Source organism: Onychomys torridus, chromosome 12 (genome assembly GCF_903995425.1).
Source record: "Onychomys torridus chromosome 12, mOncTor1.1, whole genome shotgun sequence".
Lineage (NCBI taxonomy): Eukaryota > Metazoa > Chordata > Mammalia > Rodentia > Cricetidae > Onychomys > Onychomys torridus.
Window position 1 is genome coordinate 65,167,290 of NC_050454.1, and position 27,209 is coordinate 65,194,498.

The following is a 27,209-nucleotide window of genomic DNA, read 5'->3' on the forward strand; positions in this document are numbered from 1 at the left end:
GATCACAAATCATCACTATGTTATTTTAAATATAGATCATTTGTCTACTTACAAATGCTAGTATAGTCTTGTTGGGTATTGGTTCAGAATATTTATTTTTAAGAGGGGTAGAATATTTGGAAGAAAGTGAAAGCAGGGGCTTTCTTATAAGGCTGGCTTCTACTGTGATAATAATTATTGGGTTACAACAGCTAAAGCACTTTTGTTTTCTTTTACCATAGAATCAATAAAAAGAAGGAATGAATGCAAAATCTTTAACACTTATGTCCAAAAGGTTAGCTCAAAACCAATTTCCAAGGCCAACTTTTGGATCATTTATTTACATAAAAGCCAACAGTAGATGCTTTCATCTGTCTTTCTGAGTGCTCTATTATACAGTATGTAAAGGAAGTTGGTATTCAAATAGTACTTTCAAGTTCTAATTAGCTTGAAGTTCAAATGCCTGGTTTGTAATACCTCTAATGAAACAACTACAACCCTGGCTGCTATGCCTCACCTCCTCTGTTCTGCTTTCCCCGACACTTCCTGTTCCTCATCCCAAGATGATGGCTACTCTGACATCTTGGGGACCAAAGGCCTTTTCTATATTTTCTTGGATATATTTTTTTCTATGTGTATGTTCTTATATAACTTCATTAGTGAATACTGACACAATTTAACACATTGACATTCCTCACACTGTTGGTAAGGGCTGAGTTGGACAGAGAAAGGATTCTTGGCAACAAAGTTATCTCCTTTTTGATACTTAAAGTGTAATCTTTTCCAAATAGGCTCAAGAATGCTGTGTCTCGGGGGCAGAAGGTAAGAGGCAATGGGTTATTAGAGATTTTACAATTTTGAGGCATGATTAACTGTGAGCCTCTCTGGCCTGCAGAATTGCTCTGTATTCTTAGAAGCACATGAAAGGTCCTTAACAACCTGGCCATTACTGCTACCCACCAACTTACTATAATTGCAATTCATTTGGGCACCAACTAATCTCCAAATATGGAGACCTTGCTTCATCTTGCTGCTTGCCAATTTCAAACTTCTTCTTCAGACTTCCAGTCCTTTGAGGGGATACTGAAGCAACTCAGGTGGAAGAGCATGATTGCTCTGGTGACCACCCTATCCTACATGGCTTGTACCACTAGACTGAAGTGTAGTCCAGGGTAAGGCACCTGTTTATTTTTCCATTTGTATTGATTTGAAATAAGCTACCCTTGTAGTGAGGATGATATCTCACTACACATTTTTTGTACAAAGATATCTTTGTCTTAGGAGTACAGTTCTTGCCAAACATTCCTTCCTGTAATGTATACTACATGTTGATTGCAGAATGAATGTTTCAAGGCCTTCTTGGTTAATGACATTCTTAAAATACACATTCTTGCATTCAAAAATTCCACTCTGGAAAAGTGTCTGAGTATGGATAATAACGCAGGCTGAATTATATTCCTTCAAAATCTACACATTGAAGCCCTCGCCATAAAAGGAATGGTATTTTGAATGGGGCCTTCAAAATGTTAGTAAAGATGAACTGAGACCATAGAAGTGGCCTCTTAATTCAACATGACTGGGATCTTTACAACAGAGAGGAAACACCAGCCACACATTCACAGGCAGAGACAAAGACATATGAGAACATAGCAAGAAGTACCCAACTCTGAGTTGGGTATAGGAGAACCAGCTGTGCTGACCCACTAATCCTGGATTCATGGACTTTAGATCTGTGAGAGAATAAGTTTCTGTTGTTCAAGTCACATGGTCTGTGATATTTACAACTGACATTTCAAACCAGCTAATACAGGTGGATGTGATAGACATCCATTCTCACACTTACTTCCTGGTACAAAAACTCTGACTGTGTTTATCTTAACTCTTCGCTAAGGACCTGGCTTTCTGTCTCACAGGGGCAGCAACTCCAAGTTTGTTCTGCCACAGTCTATGACAACATTGCCAGCAACTATGCTTTTCTTTGCCTGATAGCAAGACTGAACTGTGAACTTATACCCTTGAGTATTCCAGGATCCTAACTTTCCACCAGCTAAAAGGTATTGCTCCCCAAATTTCTCTTTTCTATGTGTTGTCCTTCATTATCTTCTTGTCCTTCTCCAATGAATCAACCATCTAAGCAGCATATAAATATGTTCTATGTAGCTCATCTTAAGCATTTCTCATGTGCTAGACCTTTTAACAGAACCTATTTCCCTTCATTCTCACAACTATATGAAGTAGAAGTCATCTGCCTTGTCCTGTGTGATAAAAGTATGAGGATCCTAAAGCTACTAGATATCAAAGCATTCTTTCAGAATCGTGTCCTCTAACTTCAAAGAGAATGTCCTTTTGAGAAGGTGACCCAGCTTAGCAGAATAATATCCAAAGAACAACCCCCCCCCAAGCATGAGCACCAGAAACTGCTCTCATCTGTTTATAGATGCCCATGGACTGTGTTAAGCTATCCTGTAATGTCTGCTACTTGATCTGGCGGCTATATTTGAGACCTAGAGAATCTGTCATATTTCCATTAAACTGTAACTCTCTATCACTCTGTGAAGTCAATCAGGGAGTAAAAAGTCGCTCTGTTGGAGAGGTAAGTTGCTGAATAACAGCTTCAGAAAAGTCATGAGTTATTGTATTTTCCATCTAAAGCTTTTAAATTCTTTGTTCTGTAAGTGCCAATGAGAATGATAGAATATATACAGTAGGACCAGCCATATTTTTCATCAAAGAGGTATGAAGACTCACAGACTAGAGGGACTCTGATTCAATAAAACCCTTGATTTTTATGATTCTCTGGGAAGAGGAAAACTATGGATCACAGGCTGATATGAGGACTTGGGACATTTGCATAATATTTTAAATACCATATGATTTTTGGAAATTTTTAATAATTAAAGCATTTACATAGATAAGGGAATATAGCCAATTTTTTTGGGGGGGCATAATAATTGAAGACTGCTGGGCAGAGGTTAAAGCTCTATTTCTCCATTTTAATTTTAGAATTGGAGATTAGACAGGCATTTGAAGAAAGAGATTAAAAGCATTGGATTTTCAGGTAGCTTGAAACATTATGCCAGATATTCAACTGCACTAACCCTCTGTTTCCTCCTATGAAATAGAGGCAAGACATAGAGGGTTTCTGTAAAGACAATGTGAGCACATTTATATGAAGCCATTGCTGTGCCCAAACTGTATCCTCCTTAATGACAAATATTGAAGACCTACCTCCTAATATATCAGAATATAGCTATCACCATTATTACTAGTGCCTTATTAAAAAGGGGAATTTGAAGAACACACACACACACACACACACACACACACACACACAAAACCAAACAAAACATGACTAACCTTTAACACATAGACCTTTGAGAAAACATTCCATATACAGTATACAAGCAGCAAAGGAAGAGGGCTAGAACAGATTCTTGCTGATAGCCCTCAGAAACAAGCAAACAAGTAAACAAACAAACAAAAGTCCCACACTACTGCTTTATCATGGCCTTATGTCATGAAACATTACAGAGCTGTATTTGATGCCATCTCCTCATTGATTGGTTTTACTGTGGCTCTAGGAAATGCACTTGAAACCAAATCATTGTCCACTTCTACCTCCTATTGTCCAATAATTATTGTTTCCTTGCTAAGTTTCTAAGTGTTCTCAGACTTGGTTCTGCAGTAACTCACAAGGTGTGCACTTTTATCCAGTGCTGAGTTTGGGCACCAGATTCAGGCTCCTAAGCTGTACCTGGCTGTCTCAGAAAAATCAGCTTTGGCACCTAGAAAGTTAACCCCATTTGTCACCAGCCCTTAGGTAAGCCATTAAGTGAGGAGGATTTCTCGGTTATGGGCACACCAAAGATAGTTAGCAACAGGATCCACTGGTCCCCATGGATGTAAGGGAAGATGGGGGACCTTGGACCCCTCTACTCTGCTCATTCCTTGGGTCTATTTCCTGCCCTCTGAGAAGTGGAAGACACATTCTACAGCCTACAGGTCCAAGAGGAAAGCCATATGAGCTGAGACAGCGAAGTTGTCTGTGAAGGTGATGGTGGAGAGATAGCCAGACTCGACTCTAAATCAGATCTATATCTCAGTCCAACTCTAAGGAAGTTTTTCCTTGGATTTCTGAATTTTTTCCAAGTTTAGAAATTCCCTATGGTCCTGTGAGTGAAGTCAGTGATACCTGTCACCAAGTGTTGACCCAGTCATTAAAATAATCATTCATTCAGTTAAAAAGTTTTACCTTAATAACATATAGAATTATGAAAAGATCACAAGCCCAAGGCACCCATTGGGGATATGAAATAGTGAAAAGAAACCAGAGATGGCATTTTTGTAGATTTCAAGAGTTTGTCTACAATTGGCCCTGACTTCTGAATGGAAGCTTTAACATGTATAACACATTGTTTCTAATTCAATTTGATTTTAATTACAGGAGGCCAACTCTGCATCTATTGTAGAAACACAGCCCTGATGGACCTACTGTGCAATTAGTGCCTTCCCTAGGTCCCCAGAGTACCACACACTGACAAATATTCATAAGTCATTTTCTTCTAAGCAATGTAATCTGTGTCCAGTCACCAACAATTTGATGTCAGTTCTAGAAAACACACATCTGAAAACAAATCTGAAGTGTCCACAACAATGGAAGTGAAAATAAATACCAGTCCAAGGAGGAAATGATGAATGGGACCTTTGGACCACAAAGCTTGTCAGGGTGTCAGCTATTTCAGGAACTGAGATGATGCAGTTACTATATTCCCATCTGTTCAATGTATAATTATTTTAACTATTATGCATGTTGTTTATAACTCATTATCTTGCAATAACAGCCTTCACAGTTCACTGCATAATTTAAAAATATAACAACTTTCCTTGCCAATATTTGATTTCCAATTCTAAACCTGCTGACTTTAACTATATCTTTTCCATGCACTCTGGGGAAACTCATTTTTATATTTTCAAAGGTTTATCTTAGAATATGCACCTGGACTTTCTTTGGCATAACCTAGTTTCCTGGCTCTGGGTCACACAGTGGCTTCTCTTCTGAAATAGAATAAATCTGCTCTTATACAGGCAAATTCATTAAATGAGTGGGCTCACAAATCTGAGACATTCACATGCTCAAAGTGGACAGGAATAGAGTGCTTGTCTAATTATCTGGATGATATGATCAATAAAACCTAGAAATCAGATTATTCTCTCTTGAAATGTGAAAATTACTTGGATCATATTAACCAAATAATTGCCTTTGCAGTTCAGAAGCTTATTATTATAGCTAATCAATATGTTATTTATATAGGAAGATGAACAGATGGCTCCCACATGGGTTTGAATTCCTATTTCACTCTAGCTAGTTTGGTCATATTTAAAGAAACATTCACTTATTTAGTCATTATTCCACACCTAGTGTATTCAGAATGAGAGCCTGTGTTGGATAAGGAAAATGAATATGAATATGGCAAGGTTGTTGTGTGTGTAGGTGTAGAGGGTGCAAGTTCCTATACACACTCACAAAGAGGCCAGAGCAGAACGGTAGGTATCATCCTCCAGCCATTTCTGTCTTACTACCTTGAGATGGGGTTTCTCACTAAGCTAGAAGCTTGCCACTTTGGTTAGGCTGGCTTGCCATCAAGCTCCCCAGATCCACCTCTTTCTGACCCCACACCCAGCACTGGGGTTACAGATATGCCTAGGCATGTCCAATTTTTTTTATGTGGGTGCTGAAGATTTGAACACAGGTCCCATGTAATTTTTTTTAAAACTATATATCTGTCAAGTCCTCCAATAATAGAGTGTAACCTGAATCAGTAAGCCAAATAATAAAATCTTTCCTCTCTTATGCTGTTCTTTGTCTGGGTGTTTCATTCGTTATAGCAACAGAAACAAAAGTAGAACAGGTCCTTGTGCTTGCAGAACAAGTGCTCTTAGCCACTGAGTCATTGCTGCAGCCATGAGCATGACAAGTTCTATTTCCAAAAAACTTACTGTATAGGACACATAGAAACCTTTTCATAGTAAAATGTTATAAATTCGGTTTATACAGCATTGTGGAAGATAGCGAAAAGATTGTAACAACCAGAGGAAGAGGCAGTGATATTATAAAGAAGCAGTATTCTCCAGACCCAAGAGGGCAGTTACACATATAAACTCACAGTGGTTGTGATAGCATGTGCAAGACATACACAAATTCAAATCACAAAACTCCCAGCATGAAGAAGGCAGTTGGACACAAAGTTCTACCCAAGCCATGGAGTTATTGTCAATTAATAGCTGCTGGGAAAGGGAGAGTCAGTTTTCTTTAAGAATTTGGCCTTTGGTAGGTCAACAATTGTTGATCACACACCAGGAATATATGGGCAGCATACAATGGACTTGGTGGGCTTTAAAAATAAAGTTGGATGTGTAGTGAAGGAAGGGTTGGCCTGGGAGGAGTTGGGGGAGGGGTGTGAATATGACCAAAATATATTGTATGAAATTCTCAAAGAATCAATAATAAAAATGTTTATACAGTACTTTTGGAGAATGGTGCAAAGGATGTGTGTGTGTGTGTGTGTGTGTGTGTGTGTGTGTGTGTGTGTATGTGTGTGTATGTGTGTGTGTTGTTGTTGTTGTTGTTATTTGAAACACTTTCTGGTAAATGTGATTGCTGAAATAAACTGAATAAAGTCTAGTCAATGTCCCCAGAAGAGGGAGCAGTAGGAAGAGCATTTCAGGTAGAGGGGATCAGAGGAGCATGAACCTGGGAAAACACTAAGGAACAAGGACTAGATCTCATCCTGTGGGTCTGGTGATGGGGAAAGGGAATGAGCTGAAGATTTGGCTACAAAGTCTTTGCAAACTCAAGCTGTTCATACCTGCTGGTCTAATCTTTCTCAAATAAGTTGGAGAGTAGTGCTATTGAGCCAGGGCTTGGTGGGAGTGATCACAATATTGGATAACTGTCAGTAGTAAAGGAAAAGCTAAGTGGATTTAGCAAGTACGATCTAGAGGTTTCCCTAAGAACCTAGAGGGTGTTAGACACCATGGATTTTCCTTGAGGACCAAAATGCATTGATAAATTATTGCTTTCAGGACAACTTTTCAGAGTAGGCTTCCTAAAATTTATCTTACCCTCTAGTTTGCTTAAGTAAGTTATCATGGAAATGCTATGGAAGAAGCTAAGATGCAGGTGAAAGAATAATTAGGATGATCAGCAATAAGGTCTACATTGTTTTGTGAGGAAAGAGAATCCAAAAACAGGTGAGAAAATGGGATTTAAATAGAGTGAACCTGAAACTGAGGGTCCTCTAGGTGGCAAAAGAAGGCGGAGGAGATGGCTGAGTGGGTAAGTGGTTGTTATACAGCCATAAGGACATACATTTGGATCCCCAAAATGTAGGTAAGAAACTGGGAATGGTAACATGCATCTGTAAGCTCAGTGCTGGGAGTGGGGAAGGGATCATTGGATCTCATCAGCAGCAGATTTAGTGGAGACTACAAACTTCTATTTAAGTGAGAGATTCTGCCAAAAAGTAAAGGTGGGAGTGATCGAGGAAGGCACCAATAGTTACGGCTACAGACATGTTCACCCATATTAACACACACACACACACACACATACACACACACACACACACACACACACACACATGAAAAACAAGAAAAATATCACGTTTGCATGAGGAAGTGAGCAAGCCAGAAAGGCTGGCTGTAAGAGGCAGAGCTATTTAGTAGAGCAAATAGATTTCTAGTTATGTCAGGCAACATTCTAAGATGAAACCCATGACCATGTCCTTTATAAACCCTTCCCCATTAACCTGGCAGAATCTTCTACTCTTTTTTGATACTTTTCCATGTTTCTGATGGGTGTTTGTCTGCCTGGCCATTGATCAGACACCAGGAACAACGATTGATTAAGGCACCATGGTAATTGCTATGGTCGTGTCTCTTCCAAATTCAAATGAAACTGAGTCCACTTGTGAACAGCAGTTAGAGGATGGCCTTTAGCAGATGACCGTCACTCTTATGAAGGAGCTGGGACCGACTAGTTAGTCTCTTTTTACTCTTCCTCTCTTCTGTCATGTGAGAATGCAGCCACAGAGACCTTCAATATACATCAAATATCAATGACACTGACTTCTCAACTGCAGAACTATTAAAAGTGCACATCTATTCTTTAAAATGTTCCCAGTATCAGGCGTTTTGTTATAACACCACAAACTACAACAGTTATATATAAAATGGTGCATATAAGTAGTAAAAAACTGTAAACTATGAGAGTTATTTTGCTCTGTCCAGATTTCTTATTAAGAGAAAGACAGAAAAATACATAGCCTTCCTTTAATGGTATATGTTCTAAATGTGAGAGCTGAGTGAAATAGTTGTCACTGATATGGTGCAAATGAGGTGGCTATGCTGAGGAGCGAGACGTCAAACTGCAGACTGTTTCAGTAGGTGCAGAAGGAGAGATGTGAATGGAAGTGTTTCCCCCAAAGGAGACTTTTGACAGAATTTGTGCACAAGACCCGATGCTTTTGGGGTAATTTGTGGGAAGCTTGTCCTGATAAGCAAAATCAAGTGACAGATACTAAGTGTTCCTTTGAGGATATAGTAAGATATAAGTATGCCAGAGCTTACCTTTCCCAGGAGGTATGCTTTAACATTTTTTTCTTTTGTGTGTGTGTGTGTGTGTGTGTGTGTGTGTGTATGTGTGTGTGTGTGTGTGTGTGTGTGTGTGTGTGTGTGTGTATGTGTGTGTGTGTGTGTGTGTGCTGTACAGGCGTGTTTGCATTTGTGTGGATACATGGGTGTTGGTTGTGTGTTTGTGTGTGCATTGTGTATGGAAGCTCAAAGTTTACTCTGGGTATCTTCCTTGATCACTTTCTACTTCATTGGCTGGGGCAGGATCTCTCACCGAACCCAGAGTTTACAGTTCTGCTAGTCTAGCCAGCCAAATTGCCCTGTGAATGAATACTGCATATGTCTCCAAGTGCGGGGATTCCAGGTGGCTGTCACGCGTGCCCTGCTTCTATATGGGATGTGAGGAGCATCACTGTGGTCCTCACTCATTGGGGCAAGTTCTAGATTTGCTCAGCCTTCTCCTAAACTCTTAATTTTTCTAAGAGCCCAACTTTCATCCAGTTCTCATATAAAACAGCAAACAAAGTAAAAGTCCAAGTCACAAATCAATATTGAGAAATCTTGAGAGGTGATTTGGTTAAAAAAAAATCATTCTTTACTTTTTGTCCTTTAAAACCTCAAACTTAAACATTAAGTTTATGTATTTAAACTATAATTTTTATTCCATCAAAATAAAATGTTCATAGCAAGACAGTGGCAGAAAGCTGCTCATATTTTATGCAATTCTCAGTGACACCCTATATATATATATATGTAGTCATTTGGAAATAATTTTCTTCCCTATCTAATAAATCTATTATAGAACTGATCAATTAAGAAGCTTGTTCTATAATTTAAGTTGAAATATTAATTCAGAAAAAAATACTAAGTGTTTAGTAGAATTTAATTTCCCACATTGAGCTCAGCAAACATCTTTTAAATGACTGCCATGTTCAAGGTGTAGTGCTCTAAGGACACAAAGATACAGTGATTTTTGTCTTTGTCCTAGGGAAAGGCTGTACAGTGCTTGAATGATGTGTGTTAAGGATTAACACTGAGAGCTGCTGGAGCTGTGAGATCTAATGAGGGAACGAACCATCATGAAACATAAGTTGGGGAGGCTAGCTAGAGAAAATGAGTTCAGACCAAGAATTAGACCAAGAGACAACCAGGAGACAGACTCTCCAGTCTGAGGGGAACATGACAAAGGGGGTATTATTAGGAAGATTTTAATCAGGAAGAGAAATCCATCTGTCTCCAGTGTATGAACAACAGCATGGTGGACCCAGGAAGCCACAGGCAGGTGTATTTCTAGATGGTAGAAAACCTATTAAGGATTTATGTACATCTGTTTTATATATATATCACCACAAAAGCACTGTAATTCAAAATGCAGAGCCTAGTTAGAGGCTATCTTAATATCCCAGGAGAGAAACTGAGCATAATGCGTAAGGAAGGGTACAGCAGCATGCCTAGGGCAGAATACTACAGAGACTACCTTCAAATAATCTAAATATTTTATGGAGATAGTGGATTAATGGTTTAAATCAGTTTTAACACAGAGCCTAGGACCCTGAAAATAGTTTAAAACCCACTGGTGTCTTGTGCTATACCTTGTTACCACTCTTCCCAGAATTTGTGATTGGAGATTATCTTCCTGGTAGTCTTGATACACCTATTCCCACAATTACTACTCTGAGGCTTTCTATGTAGCCAACTGACACAAGACCTTGTTCATGGTATTTTGTTACAGTGACTTGAAGACACTGAGACTCTTGAATTGATTGGTAATTGCTTAGAGTCATTTGACTTTTTTGAGTAATCATGTGTGTGGTTATTGTGGGAAGTCCTCTAGATCCCTAGCTCTTTGTATTTGAGCGCCTATATATCAAATACCTAGCTTCCTGGGCATATTTATACAAACAACTGCCACATCATCACAGATTCCAATAATAATGACAACAAAATCAATGACAGAAACTGTGCTTATCATATGTTGGGCAACGTACTAGGTGACTGACAGCTGTTATACTGATGTACATTTTTAACTGAACCTTCCATTTGATGATTGTTAGTTACTCTTCATTGGGCAACAATTTTGTAAACATACACTTTGGTAGGCTTTTTATATAATATGTGTAGAGTCCACATAAACATATGGAGTATTTTTTATTCCCATGTTATAGAAGAAAGTGAGAAATCTTAATCTAAATGTCTGTTTACATAGATAGGAATCTGAAGTTAATCTCAGATTTATGTTCACTATTTCAGAGCTAAATAGGTAGAGAGATTCATAAGACCACTGAGACACAGTGCTAGAGAACATGTCTGGTCTATGCTTTGTCTTTGTTGAAATATTTATGGATGCATTAATGTACTGAGTGTATATCATCTCTTGATTTTGCCTGCAGGTTTTATGTATTCTCCAGTTCCATTTATCCTTCACCTATTACTTAATTTACTTGAGTACTTGTTTTGTGCAAAAGCCAATGAGGTGAAATTGGAAAAATGCACAGCTTGAAGCAAAACACGTAAACAAGTATGACAGCATAGTCATAGTTGGAAGAGAGGTGGAGTCAGGATCAGAAAGTAGGAGCTACTGCTTGCATTAGATGTAAGTTATGATCCTGACAAATATGGCAATTCAACAAGAGGCCAGGAAATTGAGCATGAGTATATGTCATGTTCAGGGAAACATCACAGGCTCAACCAGGACTAGCGACAGTTTAAGAGATGAGAGAGATGCCACAGGGCTTTGAGGACAATGTCACTAAAGAGCCTCTAAGTCCTGCCTAATGGTAAAGCATTTATGCTGTGATTTGAGATAGCTTCAGGTGAAGCCTGTTATTTCTCAGGCAGGTAGAAGTTATATTAGTAGATGGTAGAAACCATGACTTCTACTTTGGTTCTTCCTTGTGACAGCAAGTTTATATTATGGGGAGCAGAGGCTGGGAATATAGCTCATTGGCAGAGCACTTGTCTAGCATGGGTGAGCTCCTCTACTTGATACCCAGAACCACATACATATTTCTGTCCTGGTTAGTTTTTCTTGCCAGATTGACACAATCAAGAATCACCCTGAGGGAATCTCAACTGAGAGATTGCCCAGATCTGATTGGTGGGTGGTCATGTCTGTGGGGAATTACCTTCATTGGTGATTGATATGGGAGGACACAGCCTGGGCAGGACTAACGCCTCAAGCTGCTGGAAGACAGGCAATAGGCAGGGAGGGAATTCTGTGATCAACTACACATTAAACAGGAAAAAAAAAAAAAACAACAAACTGATGTTTCTTTGGCTGAGAACACAGTTAAATTTTGCAAGTGTTGGATTTCATTATAAAACATGAAATAAAGCACTAGGTCCTAAAAGTTTCCCCAGGTCCTGGGCAGGGCTACCCTGGGCAGGTGGTTCTTAGTTACATAATAAAGCTGGTGAAGCATGAGGCAGAAAGAGTGAGCCAGTGAGCTGCATTCCTCTGTGGTTTCTGCTTCAGCTCCTGCCTCTAGGTTCCTGCTCTGCGTCTCTGCACTGATTTTGTTCAGTAGTAGACTGCTATCTGGAAATAAAACTGAAATAACACTTTCCACGCTAAGTTGGTTTTGTGCAGTGGTTTATCACAGCAACAGAAGAGCAAACTGACCTAATTACTCTACAAGGTACTAGGAAGTTTTGTTGAGTAGAAGATTATCATCTCCTAATATACATTTATTTAACAAATCTCCAGGACATAGACTCTGTAATGTACAGCATCACATTCCAAATGGTCATCAATCTCACCCCTTTTACTGTCAGTCCCACACACTGAATGGTAGTTAGTTTAGGGTACTCATCTGAGAGGCCTCCTAACTCAAAATACTGTGCTCTTGTGAGGGATTACTGCCCTTGCAGCCACCTCTGCCCGGGAGCTTTACCTTCTATGATGTGGTTGGTTTTCACTCCATAAATTCAGTGTACTGACTCTCCCTTCCCTTTATTTCCCAGTTTATTTTTTTGGAAATCCTCTACAAATTGAAAATGACTACAGGAAAGGACCTGGGGAAACTTTTAGGACCTAGTGCTTTATTTCATGTTTTATAATGAAATCCGACACTTGCAAAATTTAACTGTGTTCTCAGCCAAAGAAACATCAGTTGTTTTTTTTTTCCTGTTTAATGTGTAGTTGATCACAGAATTCCCTCCCTGCCTATTGCCTGTCTTCCAGCAGCTTGAGGCATTAGTCCTGGTTCCCCACTCTACCACCATGCCATCTTCCCTGTAGGGATCAGCACCCTGCCAAAGGTAACATATATCATTGTGACTCTGGAGCCAAAGAGAGGATGGGAGCAGTACTGTCAAATATTGTTGTAGTCTCCCTTGGTGGCCTTCCTTCCCTGCAAACCATGGATCCTGAGAGTGGGGAGTTGCTCTTCCTAGTACAAAGATAGAAAATGGGTTCTCGTTGCCAATGTCGACCCTTATCTCGGACTCACTATTTCTTTAAACATACCTAAATGCAGCTTGGCAACTTCACCTTCTTACATAACTGAAGTGGAAGCAAAAAGGTGCTTGGAGTGCACCTTGAATGTTTGATCTTGGGCTTTCTTAAGGTTTCTGCCTCTCCTCTCATGGGTTTGAGATAAAAGGGAACCAGATGTTTTCTTGTTAAAGATCAAGGCAATCAGGATGGCAATTCAGGACATGACTATCATCACTGCGGGGAGAAGAGAAGGCCATGTGACATTTTTCTATTAGCCACAGTATGTCAGGTTTATGTGGCTGTCAGAGAGGGTATTTCATTTCATGCCTATTTGTGATTCCTTTGTTGTTGTTGCCAGTTTTAAATTCCTGGCACCATCCTCAGTAAACTGAATGAGGCTATTGTAAGTGTGCATTCTCATGCTAAGGGAAGCCAACACTTCAGATGCCTGCTGAACCCCTTCACTATTCTTTACACGCAGTAACTTCATTCGGCTTCTTTACAGTAATGCCGAGAAGGTAGATGGTCTATTCCCATTTCACAGATGAAAATTCAAGACACGGGAAGGTTAAGTACCTAATCATTGTTGTATTGTTCATAAGCGTTAGTAGAGCTGAGGTTTATAGCTCAGCAGCCAATGGGGACAGGATAGGGAAGGTAAGCTAAAAACTTAAGGAAGAACTCTTCTTCAGCCTTAAAAAGAACAGGGTTTGCACCAGGAAGTGTGTGCCTTACTCTAAGCACCACAAGCTTCTCTCCCTTGGTGCTTGCAGTCTGATTGCTTATGCGCCTTCTCCAGCTGGTCCTGATGTTTGTGAACTCAGCCTGCAAGGGGAGGCAGATTGAACAGCAGGAGAGGTGGGCTCTGGGTTCTGAGGAGATCAGCAGAGGTCCAGTCCACAGCTGGTAACTTTCCTCAGGATATAGTGAGCCTTCTCCATTTTTATTCTATCCTCTCATATGCTTCTCAATTAGTGGTTTGTCTCTGACCTTCTCCAGTATGGATAGGGAAGAAGATATGCTTCATGGGAGAATAAACTTGTCACAGGATACTGAGCATACTTAGATTTTCTGCTCCCGAGATTCTTATTTCATATTTGCCAAGTACATAAATATCTAAATGTGCCTGTTGGTCTCAAAGATAGTCCAAAGGCACAAGTATCATAAGAATACTGGAAGGGCTTTGGAAAGGGAATTTAAATTGCTCCAGAGAACAAGATAAAGTAGGTATAGTCTTCAAATCCTGAATATTAGTAAAGAACTGCCCCTTCCTCAATATTCTCTACTCTTAGACAATCTATAGGACAGTTGAGTAAGTTTTGAATAGAACCATGCTTTTCTCTTTCATTAACAAAGGGAAAATGTACTCTAATTTAAAGAGGTCCTTTGTTTAGCCTCACAAAGCGTAAACCTTGGGAGACCACAGAGACCCAAGAACCCACAATGTGAGCACTAACATCCCTTATGTATTCAAAACCCCTAAGTTCTTATGTGTGGAGAGCCAGGTGTAACTGGAACATGGCTGAAATGAAGGACAGTTAGTAGTCTTATGATCTCGTAGCTTGCTTGAGCATTGCAGCATCATATGTGAAAATACAGAATAGTTCCTACAGGCAAACTTCTGACATTGAGACCTGAGAAGACCAGTTGACACTAGCTGCTCCTTCCTTAGCATTACTATGCCGCCAAAAGCACATCAAAGGGACATGATAAGTGGCACTAAGCAAATAGGCTACAAGGAAGGTACACTTGCCTCTTTGATCAGGTTCATAAATCTGGGTCCAAGGCGCCATGGCTTGTGTCGATGGCACTGTAGGGAGCTGACCGTCAGCTGTGAGGCACGGTGGGAAGCAATGGCCACCATGTACACAGCGTCATACATCAGAGCTGCTTCAGTCTGTAGAGAAAAATAGGGACCATGCCATCAGTTCCACCTTTATTACCTCCCTCTACCCAGGCAATTGCCATTTCTTCCTTGCTATTTGATCTTGAAGACCTCTTGTTCTTTAGCTTAACAGTGTTCAGTCACTAATAACTACTTTTCTACAAAAGAAAAATTTACACTCCAGAGTCAATTAGGATTCCACATTTGGTTTTGAGTTCTTAAAAGCAAAGCAAAATAAAAACTCAGATCAACTCCAAAAGACTTTATTCCAGGGATAGTTTTGGAGTGTCTTCTATGTCAAGCTCATCATTGAAGTCAACTACCTTGAGATTGAATCGACTAAGACTCATTATTTCAATATGAGTTCTTGTCTCTCAGCACCCTTCCTTCCTTCCTTCCTTCCTTCCTTCCTTCCTTCCTTCCTTCCTTCCTTCCTTCCTTCCTTCCTTCTTTCTTTCTTGTTTTGTATTTTGGAGAAAACAAGTTTTTGCTAATAGAGCCAATAGGTGGTTTAATTATTAGGGCTGCTTGTTGGTCACTTTCATTGGCCAGGCTTGATTAGGGGAGTTGGGGTCATGGTATGAAATTCAATGGCAAGCTCAGGGAGGCCCTCTGAGGTACAGGCCTGTGAATCAAAACAAACATGCATTTGCCTCTGTGAGTTACCATGAAAGAGAATCAAAGTAGCTAATTCTCTCTTGGAATAGTTGTCTTTTCTTCATAAAATTCTTCGCACTTGCTAAATTTTATATAATACTCATAGCATTTTGTCAAATATACTGCCCTGTGGTCTTGGGGATAAAAATCTCATAATACTCTCATATTTTACTGGAGGGCGTTCTTTGCAACTTCAAATATATCAGCTCATTTGAAATTCTCGGTAATTCTCCAAAGTAAGTAGAACACACAGATAAAGCTACTTATTATATGTAAAACTGACCCCAAGCAAAATATTGATTTATGGTAGCACATGTGTATATAGCTGGAAAATTGACAGAGTTAAATCTAGAATCCAGGTTCTAGCATAAAATTTTGTATGAGGTTTTCTGCAATTAGTGGATTCATTCATTATTTGCTGTTAATTAAGTCTTTATGGACATCAAAAGAGAGCATAAGTGATGGATGCTACACCAGTGATGGATGCTACACCTTGCATTTCATCACTTTTGCGGCAAGAGATGCTTTTTACTCTGAACCTTATTATTTTTTACAGTCCCTGTCACTGAAATGTAAAATTATTTCTAATACTTGTCACTTCATTAAAAACAATGTGAATTTTTTAAAAGCAGAAACCATTCAAATTCAGCCTTTAGTACCTAAGCACAATTCATGACACAGAAACATAATTTAATAAACATCTACAGAATGCATTACTATTGATTCATAAATTAAAACAAAACACACTTTTGTAAGAACTACATAGTACCAAGATTTAGCATAAATCATTTTACTTATATACTTCACACAGAGAAATGAGGTTGATGGTAGTGGCAGTGGCCATTGCTAAGCTTAAAATTATTTTGATTAACTCAAGATTTAGATAATCTGTGTTGTTGATGACAAAACTGAGTCTTGTGAGAATTAGCTGGTACACATCTACTCTGCTAATTACTTACAGGGATAGAGTTTAGGCCCCTGCTTGCCTCAGTCTAGCACCCATGTTCCCCACCATTCTGCTATCCTTGTTTGGTTTAATTGGGAGAAAAGTGAATTATTGGCAGGTTACTTTGTAAAGTGAAATCAGTAGTAAGAGTGGACATTTACTGAGCACTAATTACATGTCTGGCCACATTCACAATCCTTGGAAAACAATGAACTTTTGTCATCCCTTTACTTTATGGAAAGAAAATTAAGAGATTAAATGGTGTCTATAAACTAAGACTGAGAAAGCCAACATTTAGATCCTTAAAGTTGGTGGTATATGCTCTAGCTCAGTCTTGTCCAATTATTTAGTGATCACAATAGTAGCTTAATTAAGGCTAAAATCCACTGACCATGTACTACCTGCCAGCACAACAAGCATCACTTTTATGTATGACATGTCCTTCAATTTGAAACATTTAAATTGAGTTTATCTATTCTTTGAGAACTTCATAATATATACAATGTGTTTTGGTCATATCCAACCCCATTAACCTCTTCAGATTCATCCAGACCTTCTCATCTCCCCATCTCAATTTTGTAAGTTTTTCTTCCCTTTTTACATAAATGTTTATTCCTTTTATAAAATAACATACTGATTCCAATTAGTGCTGTTCATATGATCATGGATGTAGGGTCATACATTAGAGCACAGGCAACCTATGATGGGCCACAACCCTGAAGAAAACAGACTGTCCCTCCAATCCCAGAATCCATAAACTGTCAACAGCTTCTCAGATAGGGGTGGAGCCTCATAAACCCATTCATGTTCAAAGACCAACTGACTTGACCTTGTGCAAGTATTGTTCAGGGAGTTACAATCACTGTGAACTTGTGAGTACAATAATAGCCCAGTCAAGTCCAAGAGACATTATTTCACATTCCTCTTTACCTACCTCTGGCTCTTACATATATCTTGAAAGCTTATGTAAAGTAACATTGATCAATGCCCCTAAGAAAATCTCCTCACAGCATAAACATACTGAAAGCTGGATTCTCCTTGCAAATATATGTTTTGGTTATTAAAACAATTGGCTGTAAAGGGTTAACTTGTGGGGTCTGGGGTGCTCAAGTCCTGCACATTCCAAATGTTTGTGGGAAAATACTTTCCCCACAATTTTTTGAAAAGCATGTGTTTGTATTCCTGGAGTCTGGTGCAATATTTATGCTAAAAATGTGATTGTGGCAAATGTCACATTTTGTACGGAGGTGCTGGGCTCTGCTATATCAGTTGAGGTCTGGAAGGGCCTGGGGACTAAGGTCAGTTATGTGCTCTGTGTGTTTGGGTGGGTTTCCTGGTTGGCAACATTTCACAGGTATAGTCACACATCGTTGCTGCAAGTCAAACAATTTCTAGGGAGCTTCAAGGTATGAAACAGCTAGAAGCCCAGGCCTGTTATGTCTCTGCCCTGTGTGAAAACCTCCTTTGCTGATTTTACTTTTGATTCATTTTTTCCTGTAACAAGCTGTTACTACAAATATGACAGCTTATTCGAGTTCTGTGTACTTTGTACAAATAATGAGGTATTAGGACATGTTGGTAACTGATAACACAAACTGATGAGAGGCCTCATCATCTTGTAGACAAGGACAATTGGCATGTTGTATCTCCAGTTGGGATACTTGGAAGAAAACTGGTCTTTGGAGAACAAATGGGCAAGAGGCATACGTTTCTGATTACTCTCTAAATTTGGAAACAGTTGTAGGTAGGGTAGGGATTGTTGAAATTGCCCATAGGAACTCTGCTGAGGGTGTAAGCTTGTGGAAGCAATGCTGCCACCAGGGAACCCCACATGCTGGAGGAAATGTTGCTCATTTACACTGTCCCTGAGCACACAGCAGGTAGAAGACCCTGTTGGTGAGTGAGATTTGGGAATGGGTTTTGGGAAGGTGACAAAAAGACCAGCACAAGAGGTCAAAAAATTCAGTAGTTAGGAAAGAAATCTCAGAAGGTCCACAGAAGGTTGAGCAGTGTGCTTGCCATAATTTGAGCCTCAGTGAATAATTGCTAGTTTTAAATAGAGACCAGGAGGAAATAGAAGAAGAAGGATTATAAACAGAGCAAGTAAACATATTGGCAATGCCTTTGGTCATACTAGGTCAAAGATGTGTCAGATGAGGATTCACCTTGGGCAACTGGCATAATAAAAAATGTGTCTCATGAATAAATAAGATCATAAATAATACAATATTTTTCTGCTCTAGTTTCTCAAGTAAACAAACTTTTGATGTATTAATTAACACTTTAGTTTATAAAACACTCTTCATAATCTCAAGAATTTTTTTTTTGTCAGTGGGGTAGAATAAGGGTTGATTACATCTTTGCCTGCCAGAACGTCCTTTGTTCTTTTATTGACTAAAGACAGCAAATCTTAAAAAGTAAATTCATTCCTATACCACAGGAATGTGTATGTTATTTAAATGTTTAATGGAGTGACACTATGTTGTTATTATACAGATTTACAGAGCAACAAATAGATGTAGAGAGTCCACTTTCTCCAGGAACATAGCCAGGACCTAAACTTCTTTGCTAAGAAAAAATGTTGCCTTTTCTACTAATCCTGTAGGCTGTTATCTTTCATCATAGGAGTCTCTGTGAAGACTCAAAGTGGCTATCCAAAGATGTCTTTACCATGGACCACAATTACAGAACTGTTAGATGTTAGATTACGCTCCCAATTCTGCCTCATACTAGGAATGCATTTTTGAGCCAGGAAGGAGAATGACAGATAGGGCTCTGTGGCTTCTGACTCATTGGCATTAACGAACCACACACCATTTTTGTGTTTGAATAGTGAATGTTCCCCATAGGGTTGGGTATTTGAATATTTGGTCCACACTTGGTGACGTTGTCCACTCTGTTTGATGTTGAAGATGTGATCTCTCTCTCTTGTCTTCCTGCCCCAGCAGTCTGTTGCTATCCCTTCTCCGCCATTATTGACTATCCATTTAAAATTGTAAGCACAAATAAACTCTTTCTTCCTTAAGTTGCCCTTTGTGGTTGTGATTTATCACAGAAACAGAATAATAACTAACACATATCAGCATGGTCCACAATCAGAGAAAAATCATTCTGAATGTGAGCCGTTCCATCTCCCCAGCAGTACAAAACCCTATTGTCTGAATGAGCCCATAGTACTGTGGGAAAGACAGAAAAAGCAGAAAGAAATGAAGTAGATTTTATGAAAACCATTCTAAACTTTAGTTATGCTAATTAACAATCCACTTGAAAAATAATACTCAAAAAATCTTCAGATAGTTTTGAATAGTGCATTTCATTGTTTTGAACTGAGACAAGCAGCAGTTTTCTTAACTCAATTCTTAACGCAGGTTTTTATTTCTTTAATCAAATCTGTTTTTAAATCTAGATTCAACGAAATTGAATTTGGGTATGACTGATTTCTCTATTTTCAGTTATAGGTGTGTTTTGACATATAAGATGATATTCTTTGGGGATGTTTTAGTGTACAAAATTCTAAGAAAAGCTTTAATAAATTATCTTAAAAATAGATAAATCAGTGGGTAATCAAAACACACTTTCCCCATTACACCATTTTCTAATTCCTATATGCTCACATCTATAATCTGTAAATGTATGTGGCACATATAAGAAAAATGACTGTAATGGATACAGGCAATGCATCTGGGAGAACACCAGGATGATACATAGGATTTTTACAGAACACAATTCTATTATATCAGTGGAATTACTTATAATCATTTATTGTTCTAGTTGCTTTTCTGTTGTTGTGATAAAATGTCCTGAAAATGCGATTTATTTACAATTCCGGATTACAGCCCATTGTCTTGGGGAAGTCAAGCGAGTAACAATTAGGATCACTTTCACAGATGAAGAACAGAGCAAGAACAGAGAGAGAATAAGTGTGTGGACCTATTCCTTCTTTTTTGCTTATTTGGCTACATTTTACTTTTCTTTTGCACAGTACCTCTCCGTAGAGAATGGCGCTGCCCACAAGGGTTTGTGTTTTCTTTCATCCATTAACAGTTATGAAAGTCCCCCATATACATGTCACAGACTAACTGAAGACAATAATTTCTCTTCCCAGAGGACTCTTGGTTGTGCTAAGCTGATAGTTAGAACTAACCAGTGCACTTACTGGTAATGCATTAGTAGTGTTAGTTTATAAAATTAAAAAAAAAATATTATTTCAGAATAACCTCCATCTTTATTAATAAGGCATGGTTCTTGCTTGTAAGAACTTTGGCTTTCCAGACAGGGCTATATGAATATTCTTCATTTAAAAATCTTCTGTTTGGGTACAATCTTAATTAAATTTATTTTCTGCATAAATTATTTTATCAAATGCATAGTTATTGAAGCTTTCTCTATGCCTTGCCTTTTTAGATCTGGGGGACAGAGCAAATTACAAAAATAGAAAGTATCTTTACATAAATGTTTATATTCTCATAGAGAAAGACACTAATCCAACAAAACAAAATATAACATGAGAGTTTGCAAGAGTTAGGCAGAAAATTAAAACAGGTGAGGATGAAGAGAATAGCAGTGTAATCTATCATAATAAAACTCAGTTCACAGAAGCCCTTACCAGTGAATAGGCATTTGAACAGCATTAATAGAAGTGGATGTAGGCATTCAGGGCAACAAGTGCTTGGCATGCAAGAGTAAATGAATATGTAGGATCTAATATGTATATCCAATAGTTTTTTTTTTTTTTTTAATTTTTGGTGTGGTGAAAAAAGCATTCTGATTGAGGCAATTTAAAAGCAAAGAATTATCCTTAACGTTGTATTAGCTCCCTCTATTAACATATCTCTTTCATTGTTCTCTCTCTTCCTCCCTACCCCAATTCGGCCATCTCATTCCCTCATGTTCTTGTTCTCTATCTCCTCCCCTTAATCCCCACCCTGTCCCCAGTTTACCCAGGAGATCACCTTTCCAGGGTGATCCATACATCCCTCTTAGGGTTCTCCTTGTTACCTAGCTTCTCTGGGGCTGTGGATTGTAGTCTGATTATCTTTTGCTTTTGATCATCTAGTATCCACTTATGAGTGAGTACATGCCATGTTTGTCTTTCTGGGTTGAGGTTACCTCACTCAGGATGATTTTTTTTTCTAGCTCCATCCATTTGTCTACAAATTTCATGATGTCATTGTTTTTTATAGCTGGGTAACACTTCATTGTGTAAATATGTCACATTTTCTTTATCCATTCTTTGGTTGAGGGGCATCTAGGTTGTTCCCACATTCTGGATATTCTGAATAATGCTGCTATAAACATAGTTGAGCAAGTGTCTTTGTGGTATGATTCAGCATCCTTTGGGTATATGCCTAAGAATGGTATCACCAGGTCTTGAGGTAGATTGATTCCCAATTTTCTGGGAAACCACCATACTGATTTCCAAAGTGGCTGTACAAGTTTGCACTCCCATCAGCAGTGAAGGAGTGTTCCCCTTGCTCCACATCCTCTTCAACATAAGCTGTCTTCAGTGTTTTTGATCTTCGACATTCTGACAGGTACAAGATGGTATCTCAGAGTTATTTTGATTTGCATTTACCTGGTGACTAAGGATGTTAAGCAATTTCTTAAATGTCCTTTGGCCATTCTAGATTCTTTTGTTGCAAATTCTCTGTTTAGATCTGTATCTCATTTTTTAATTGGATTATTTGGTATTATGAAGTCTAGTTTCTTGAGTTCTTTATATATTTTGGAGTTCAGTCCTCTGTCAGATGTGGGGTTGGTGAAGACCTTTTCCCGTTCTGTAGGCTGTTGTTTTGTCTTATTTACTGTGTCCTTTGCCTTACAGGAGCTTTTCAATTTCAGGAGGTCCCTTTTATTAATTGTTGCTCTCAGTGTCTGTGTTACTGGTGTTATATTTAGGAAGCCTGGTGCTGGTGACATTCCCAGGAATCCACAAGGATAAACCCAGCTAAGACTCTTAGCAATAGTGGAGAGGGTGCCTGAACTGGGCTTTTCCTGTAATCAGATTGGTGACTACCCTAATTGTCATTTTAGAACCTCCATGCAGTAACTGTTGGAAGCAGATGCAGAGATCCACAGCCAAACACTGGGCCAACCTCTGCAAGTCCAGTTGAATAGAGGGAGGAAGGATTACATGAGCAAGGCAGGTCAAGATTGTGATGGGGAAACCCACAGAGACAGCTGGCCTTAGTTAGTGGGACCTCAAGGATTCTGGACTGACATCTGGGGAATCTGCATGGGACCAAACTAGACCTTCTGCATGTGGGTGACAGTTATGTGACTTGGTCTGTTTGTAGGGCCCTTGGTAGTGGGACCAGGATCTATACCTTTTGGATGAGCTGGTCTTCTGGAGCCCATTCCATATGTTGGGATACCTTGTTCAGCCTTGATACAGGGAGGGGGGGGTTGATCCTACCTCAACCTTGATGTGCTAGGCTTCACTGACTCCCCATGGGAGGCCTTACCCTTTCTGAGGAGTGGATAGGGGATTGGGGGGAGGAGGTGGGAGGAGCAGGTGGAGAGGAAGGAGTGGGAAGTGTAATTGGTATGTAAAAGGAATAAAAAATTTAAAATAAAACAAAAACAAAACTAAACATACTACATAAAAAAGGAAAATTGAATCTAACCCTGTTGATGAAAATAAAGAGTTTAATGAAGATGTATTGATGATTTAAAAGAAAGCAAAGAATTCTTAGCATTGAACCTGGAGTTGGGGTCATGAGATATGCTCTTTTAACTCTGATTGATTCATTGAACATCCTTGGACATGCCCTTTTACCTCTCTATGACTAGTCTCTAACTCTTTAAATTATCTGCAGTTGGGTGAAACAGAAGGACTGGGGTTCCATCTTCATTCTCTGCATAAAGATTGGTTGAAAGTATGCCTTCTGTAATTAAAGCTACGTCTACACAGTTGTTTTACCCAACTTTAGAAGGTTCTGTTTTACCTTTATTGTTTGCTCATATTGACATGTCCTGACATAGTTATTGTAGCTGCTTGTAGCATGGATCTTAACAGGTTTTATTAATAAAAACAAATCCAGAGCCAGGTATTGGGGTGACAGCTAGAAAATCAAAGAAGCAGAATAAGCCACAGCTACCTCACCTCTCCAGGTCCTCAGCTGATCCTCCTTCCCCAGACTGGATGCCTCTGTGTCCTCATACGAATGAGTCTCAGCTGAACTGCTGCTCAAAAGCCTGAAAGCTTAACCAGCCAAATGCTTCTAGTTTCTGGTCTTCACACCTTATATACCTTTCTGCTTTCTACCATCACTCCCTGGGATTAAAGGCTCACTTTCTTGGATAAAAGGCGTGTGTCACCATGCCTGGCCATTTCCAATGTGGCCTTGAACTCACAGAGATCTAGAGGGATTTCCACCTCTGGAATGCGAGGATTAAAGGCATGAGTGCCACCATTTTCTAGCCTCTGTATCTAGTGGCTGTTTTGTTCTCTGACCCCAGATAGGATTATTAGGGTGCACAATATTTTGGGAAACACAATACCACCACAGCTGCTTTTAGAACATTCTATGAAACACTATCTTCTGGGTTTATAAGTTCTCTCTTTTCCTTTCATCAAAAATGTTTTGTGAGTACGATGTGTGTGTACATGTGTATATGTCAGTGTGTACACACAGTATACTTGTGGAGGAAGGGACAACAGCTCATGTTTGTCCTTACCTCCTGCCCTCCTTGAGACAGTTTTCTTATTCTTTTTGTTGTTGTCTGAACAATGAACTCCAGCATAGCTAGCCCAGGAGTCTCTGGGAATTCTAGTTTTCACCTTCCAACTCACTATTGGAGAGTTCAGATTTACAGGCACACGCTACTGTCCCTGGCTCTCTGTGAGTTCTGGGGAGTCAAACGCAGTTCCTCATATGTGTATTCAGAGGATCTAACACTGTATTATCTCTCTAACCATAACTTTTCTTTTAATAGTATTATTAATACTGATAGAAACACAAGTATTTCTGAAACCCATTTTCCTGGCTTGATAAGTTTAGACATATCATGACATCTTATTTCAAACAGTTCCTAGCTTTACCGTTCTTCCTGCCTTTTGGGCTGCCATTAGCTCAGGTGACTGGATACAATACCAGGGAGTAGAGGTTCCTTGTGCCAGCCTGAATCTGTGAAAACTTGACAGTTCTACCTTCCTTGTTCCATGGTTTACAACTTGGTCAATATCTACAAATTATTCTGCTGGCTCCATATACTTTAGCAGACTGATGCTTTTGTTTTTGGTATACTAAACCATTTGTGTGAAGGACATTCAATGTTTGGCATGAAGCTATGACATGACTGGTGTGAAAACAGCTTCCAGCTCTCACTTTCTAGTGCTGCACACTGGGCACAGGAAGGACTTATGGGAGAAGTAGATCATCCTGTGATAGAAATCTTGCCGGAACTGGGAAATGGCAATCCCCTTCCTTTTCTGAAGTCTACTATTTCTCTGGGTAATCTCTACTTGTTTTCATTCAAAGCAGTGCTTCAAATCACAGACGGCTCATTTGTATCCAAACACTTTTCATCATTATCTCCCAGATCACTGTGTATTCTAAGAGTTATTTCAGGCTTGCAAAACAGTCAGGGACTCTGAACATAGAACCATCCAGAACCACTTAATTCTTTCATTTATTTCCTCCATTTTACTTGTTCCTCACAAGAAAATGAAAAAGGAAGTTCTAAGTTCATTTTTCAGTGAGATGATACCTTTCAGTTATCAGTAAATTGCATCTTAAAAGCAAAAATGCTTCTCTGGATGATGGGAACAGAGAGTGAAATATTACACCAATTTAAAATGCTATTACCTGCTCGCATTCCCAATATCTTTCCCCTTAGTAGTACTGTTCTTACATAGGAAGCAAGCTTTTTTTTTTTATTATTATTACTTCCTTCTATTTTCTTCATCCAGGGAGCCTCATTAAAGAAATAAAGCAAGGGTAGAGACATTTGACAGCATGAGACAAATGATGCTTTCTTGAAGCTCTGTATGAGGCAGTTTGCATGTTTCTGTTCAGGCCACTCACTACCTCTGACTCTTTTGGCATCTGTGTCAGAAATGACATATGGCTGGAGTTTTAAGCACGGTCAGCATCTGTGGAAGGGTACCCATATGAAGCTGAGATGGTAAGGAAGTGACCCCACAGGCCATGTGGAGATCTGCTTCTACTGACTAGTTATGTATAATGATTCTAAATAGGCTGTTTCTCACCCTATTGCACTCCTCCCCAGGGACACACCCCTATGGGAAAACACTCTTTACTTACCCTTCCTTTTGTTCCTGCTCTCTCTTTATTTGCACAATGATGATAGCAACTTATTATCATTTTTTGACAAGTGCAATTGAAAACGAAAACAGCTTTTGGTAATGGACAGACACAAGCTTGCAGCTATCTAAGAATCCTCTTTTGTTCTCATGTGACATTCTCTCTCAAGATATGTGTTATAATAACATTTACCTACACTATCAAAGGCATAGAAAATGCTTCACTTCCCTTCTATACAGTTAAAACAGGATCATGAGATTTCATTAAAATTATGTGCTGTCTTTTACAATCTTTGTGCCCACATCTGCACCCTTCTCCACAGAGATTTGAAACTTTGAGATGAGGCAATGGGAGTCTGGACGAATTTGATCAAATACATTCTACACCTATATGAAATTCTCAAACAATAAATAAAAACATTTTTAAAAAAATGAAATAAAACTACTCACTGTCATCATGCCATCCAGCAGACCAGTCTCAGGTTTGGGTGGAGCCTGCAACCTTTCCATGGACCACTTCTCAATGATGGATGACACATGAGGGTTGTCAATATTCAGCAACCGAAAGCCAGTCATATTGACACCACTGTACCTGTAGAGTTCCAGATCTAAAGCAAACAAGTCCTGTGTAGTGTTAGAAAAACAAAAATAGAAATTAATAAACTTCATTGATGTTCTTGATATAAAAGAAAATTAATGATTACAGAAGCAATAAAAAGATGAGAACACAAATGGCAGTGTTACCACATCCTGTCTGTGAAGGAATGCTAAGTTTGGATAAGTGAAGAAGAGGAGTTTCACCAATAATTTATCTAGTCTTGGGCCTGAGATATGATATTTGAAAGTTAAGAATTCTCTTCTTAGAATACGGTCTTTGAAGAGTTAGATGAGATCTTTCAGTCACCTTGTCTTTATGTTTTAATTTTCTAACTGAAGGAAAAAGCTCTCAGTGGTGACAGGTCCCCAAAGGAAGCACTGGGCAATGGCAGCCTCAGCCTTCCTCGGCACAGCTCCTGCTTCGGGCTGTTCTGGGTCATGCTGCTGAAGTGAAACATGGAATCTGCATGTGCAGAAAGAATATTCTAGGAGGCAAAAGTGGCATCCTGTGGCTCCCTGATGACAACTCTTATTCCATTCAACAAGAGTATGAAGAGCATTTGCTGGAAAAGGGCTCAGAATAAGGGCCTTTTTAGAGACTATATTGGACCCTGTGGCTGCGCACATGTAGAAACTTCCAGGAGGCTCATTTTCTCTTCAACAACGTTATCAGAAAGCATGCCTAACCCACCCCAGTGTTTTTCAGAACAGATGAAACTGGATGTAAACCAGAAATTTATGAGTAGGTACATATTTAAAGCAGAATGATCATTTCTATTTTTATATAAAAAGTGTAGAGTAAAACCAT

The 27,209-nt window shown here is 39.1% G+C and overlaps 1 protein-coding gene across 7 annotated transcripts in view; it reads right to left on the reverse strand.

Annotated features, from left to right (window-relative positions):
* The window catches only part of Grik1 (glutamate ionotropic receptor kainate type subunit 1), a 404,890-nt gene that overhangs the window by 84,512 nt on the left and 293,169 nt on the right, over window positions 1–27,209 (reverse strand). For all 7 annotated transcript variants that reach the window (XM_036203403.1, XM_036203400.1, XM_036203401.1 and 4 more), the window contains exons 6-7: window positions 26,255–26,428; window positions 14,802–14,945 (exon numbers count right to left, since the gene is read on the reverse strand). In XM_036203403.1, the coding sequence (XP_036059296.1) occupies window positions 14,802–14,945; window positions 26,255–26,428 (318 nt within the window). The remainder of the gene's footprint in view (window positions 1–14,801; window positions 14,946–26,254; window positions 26,429–27,209) is intronic.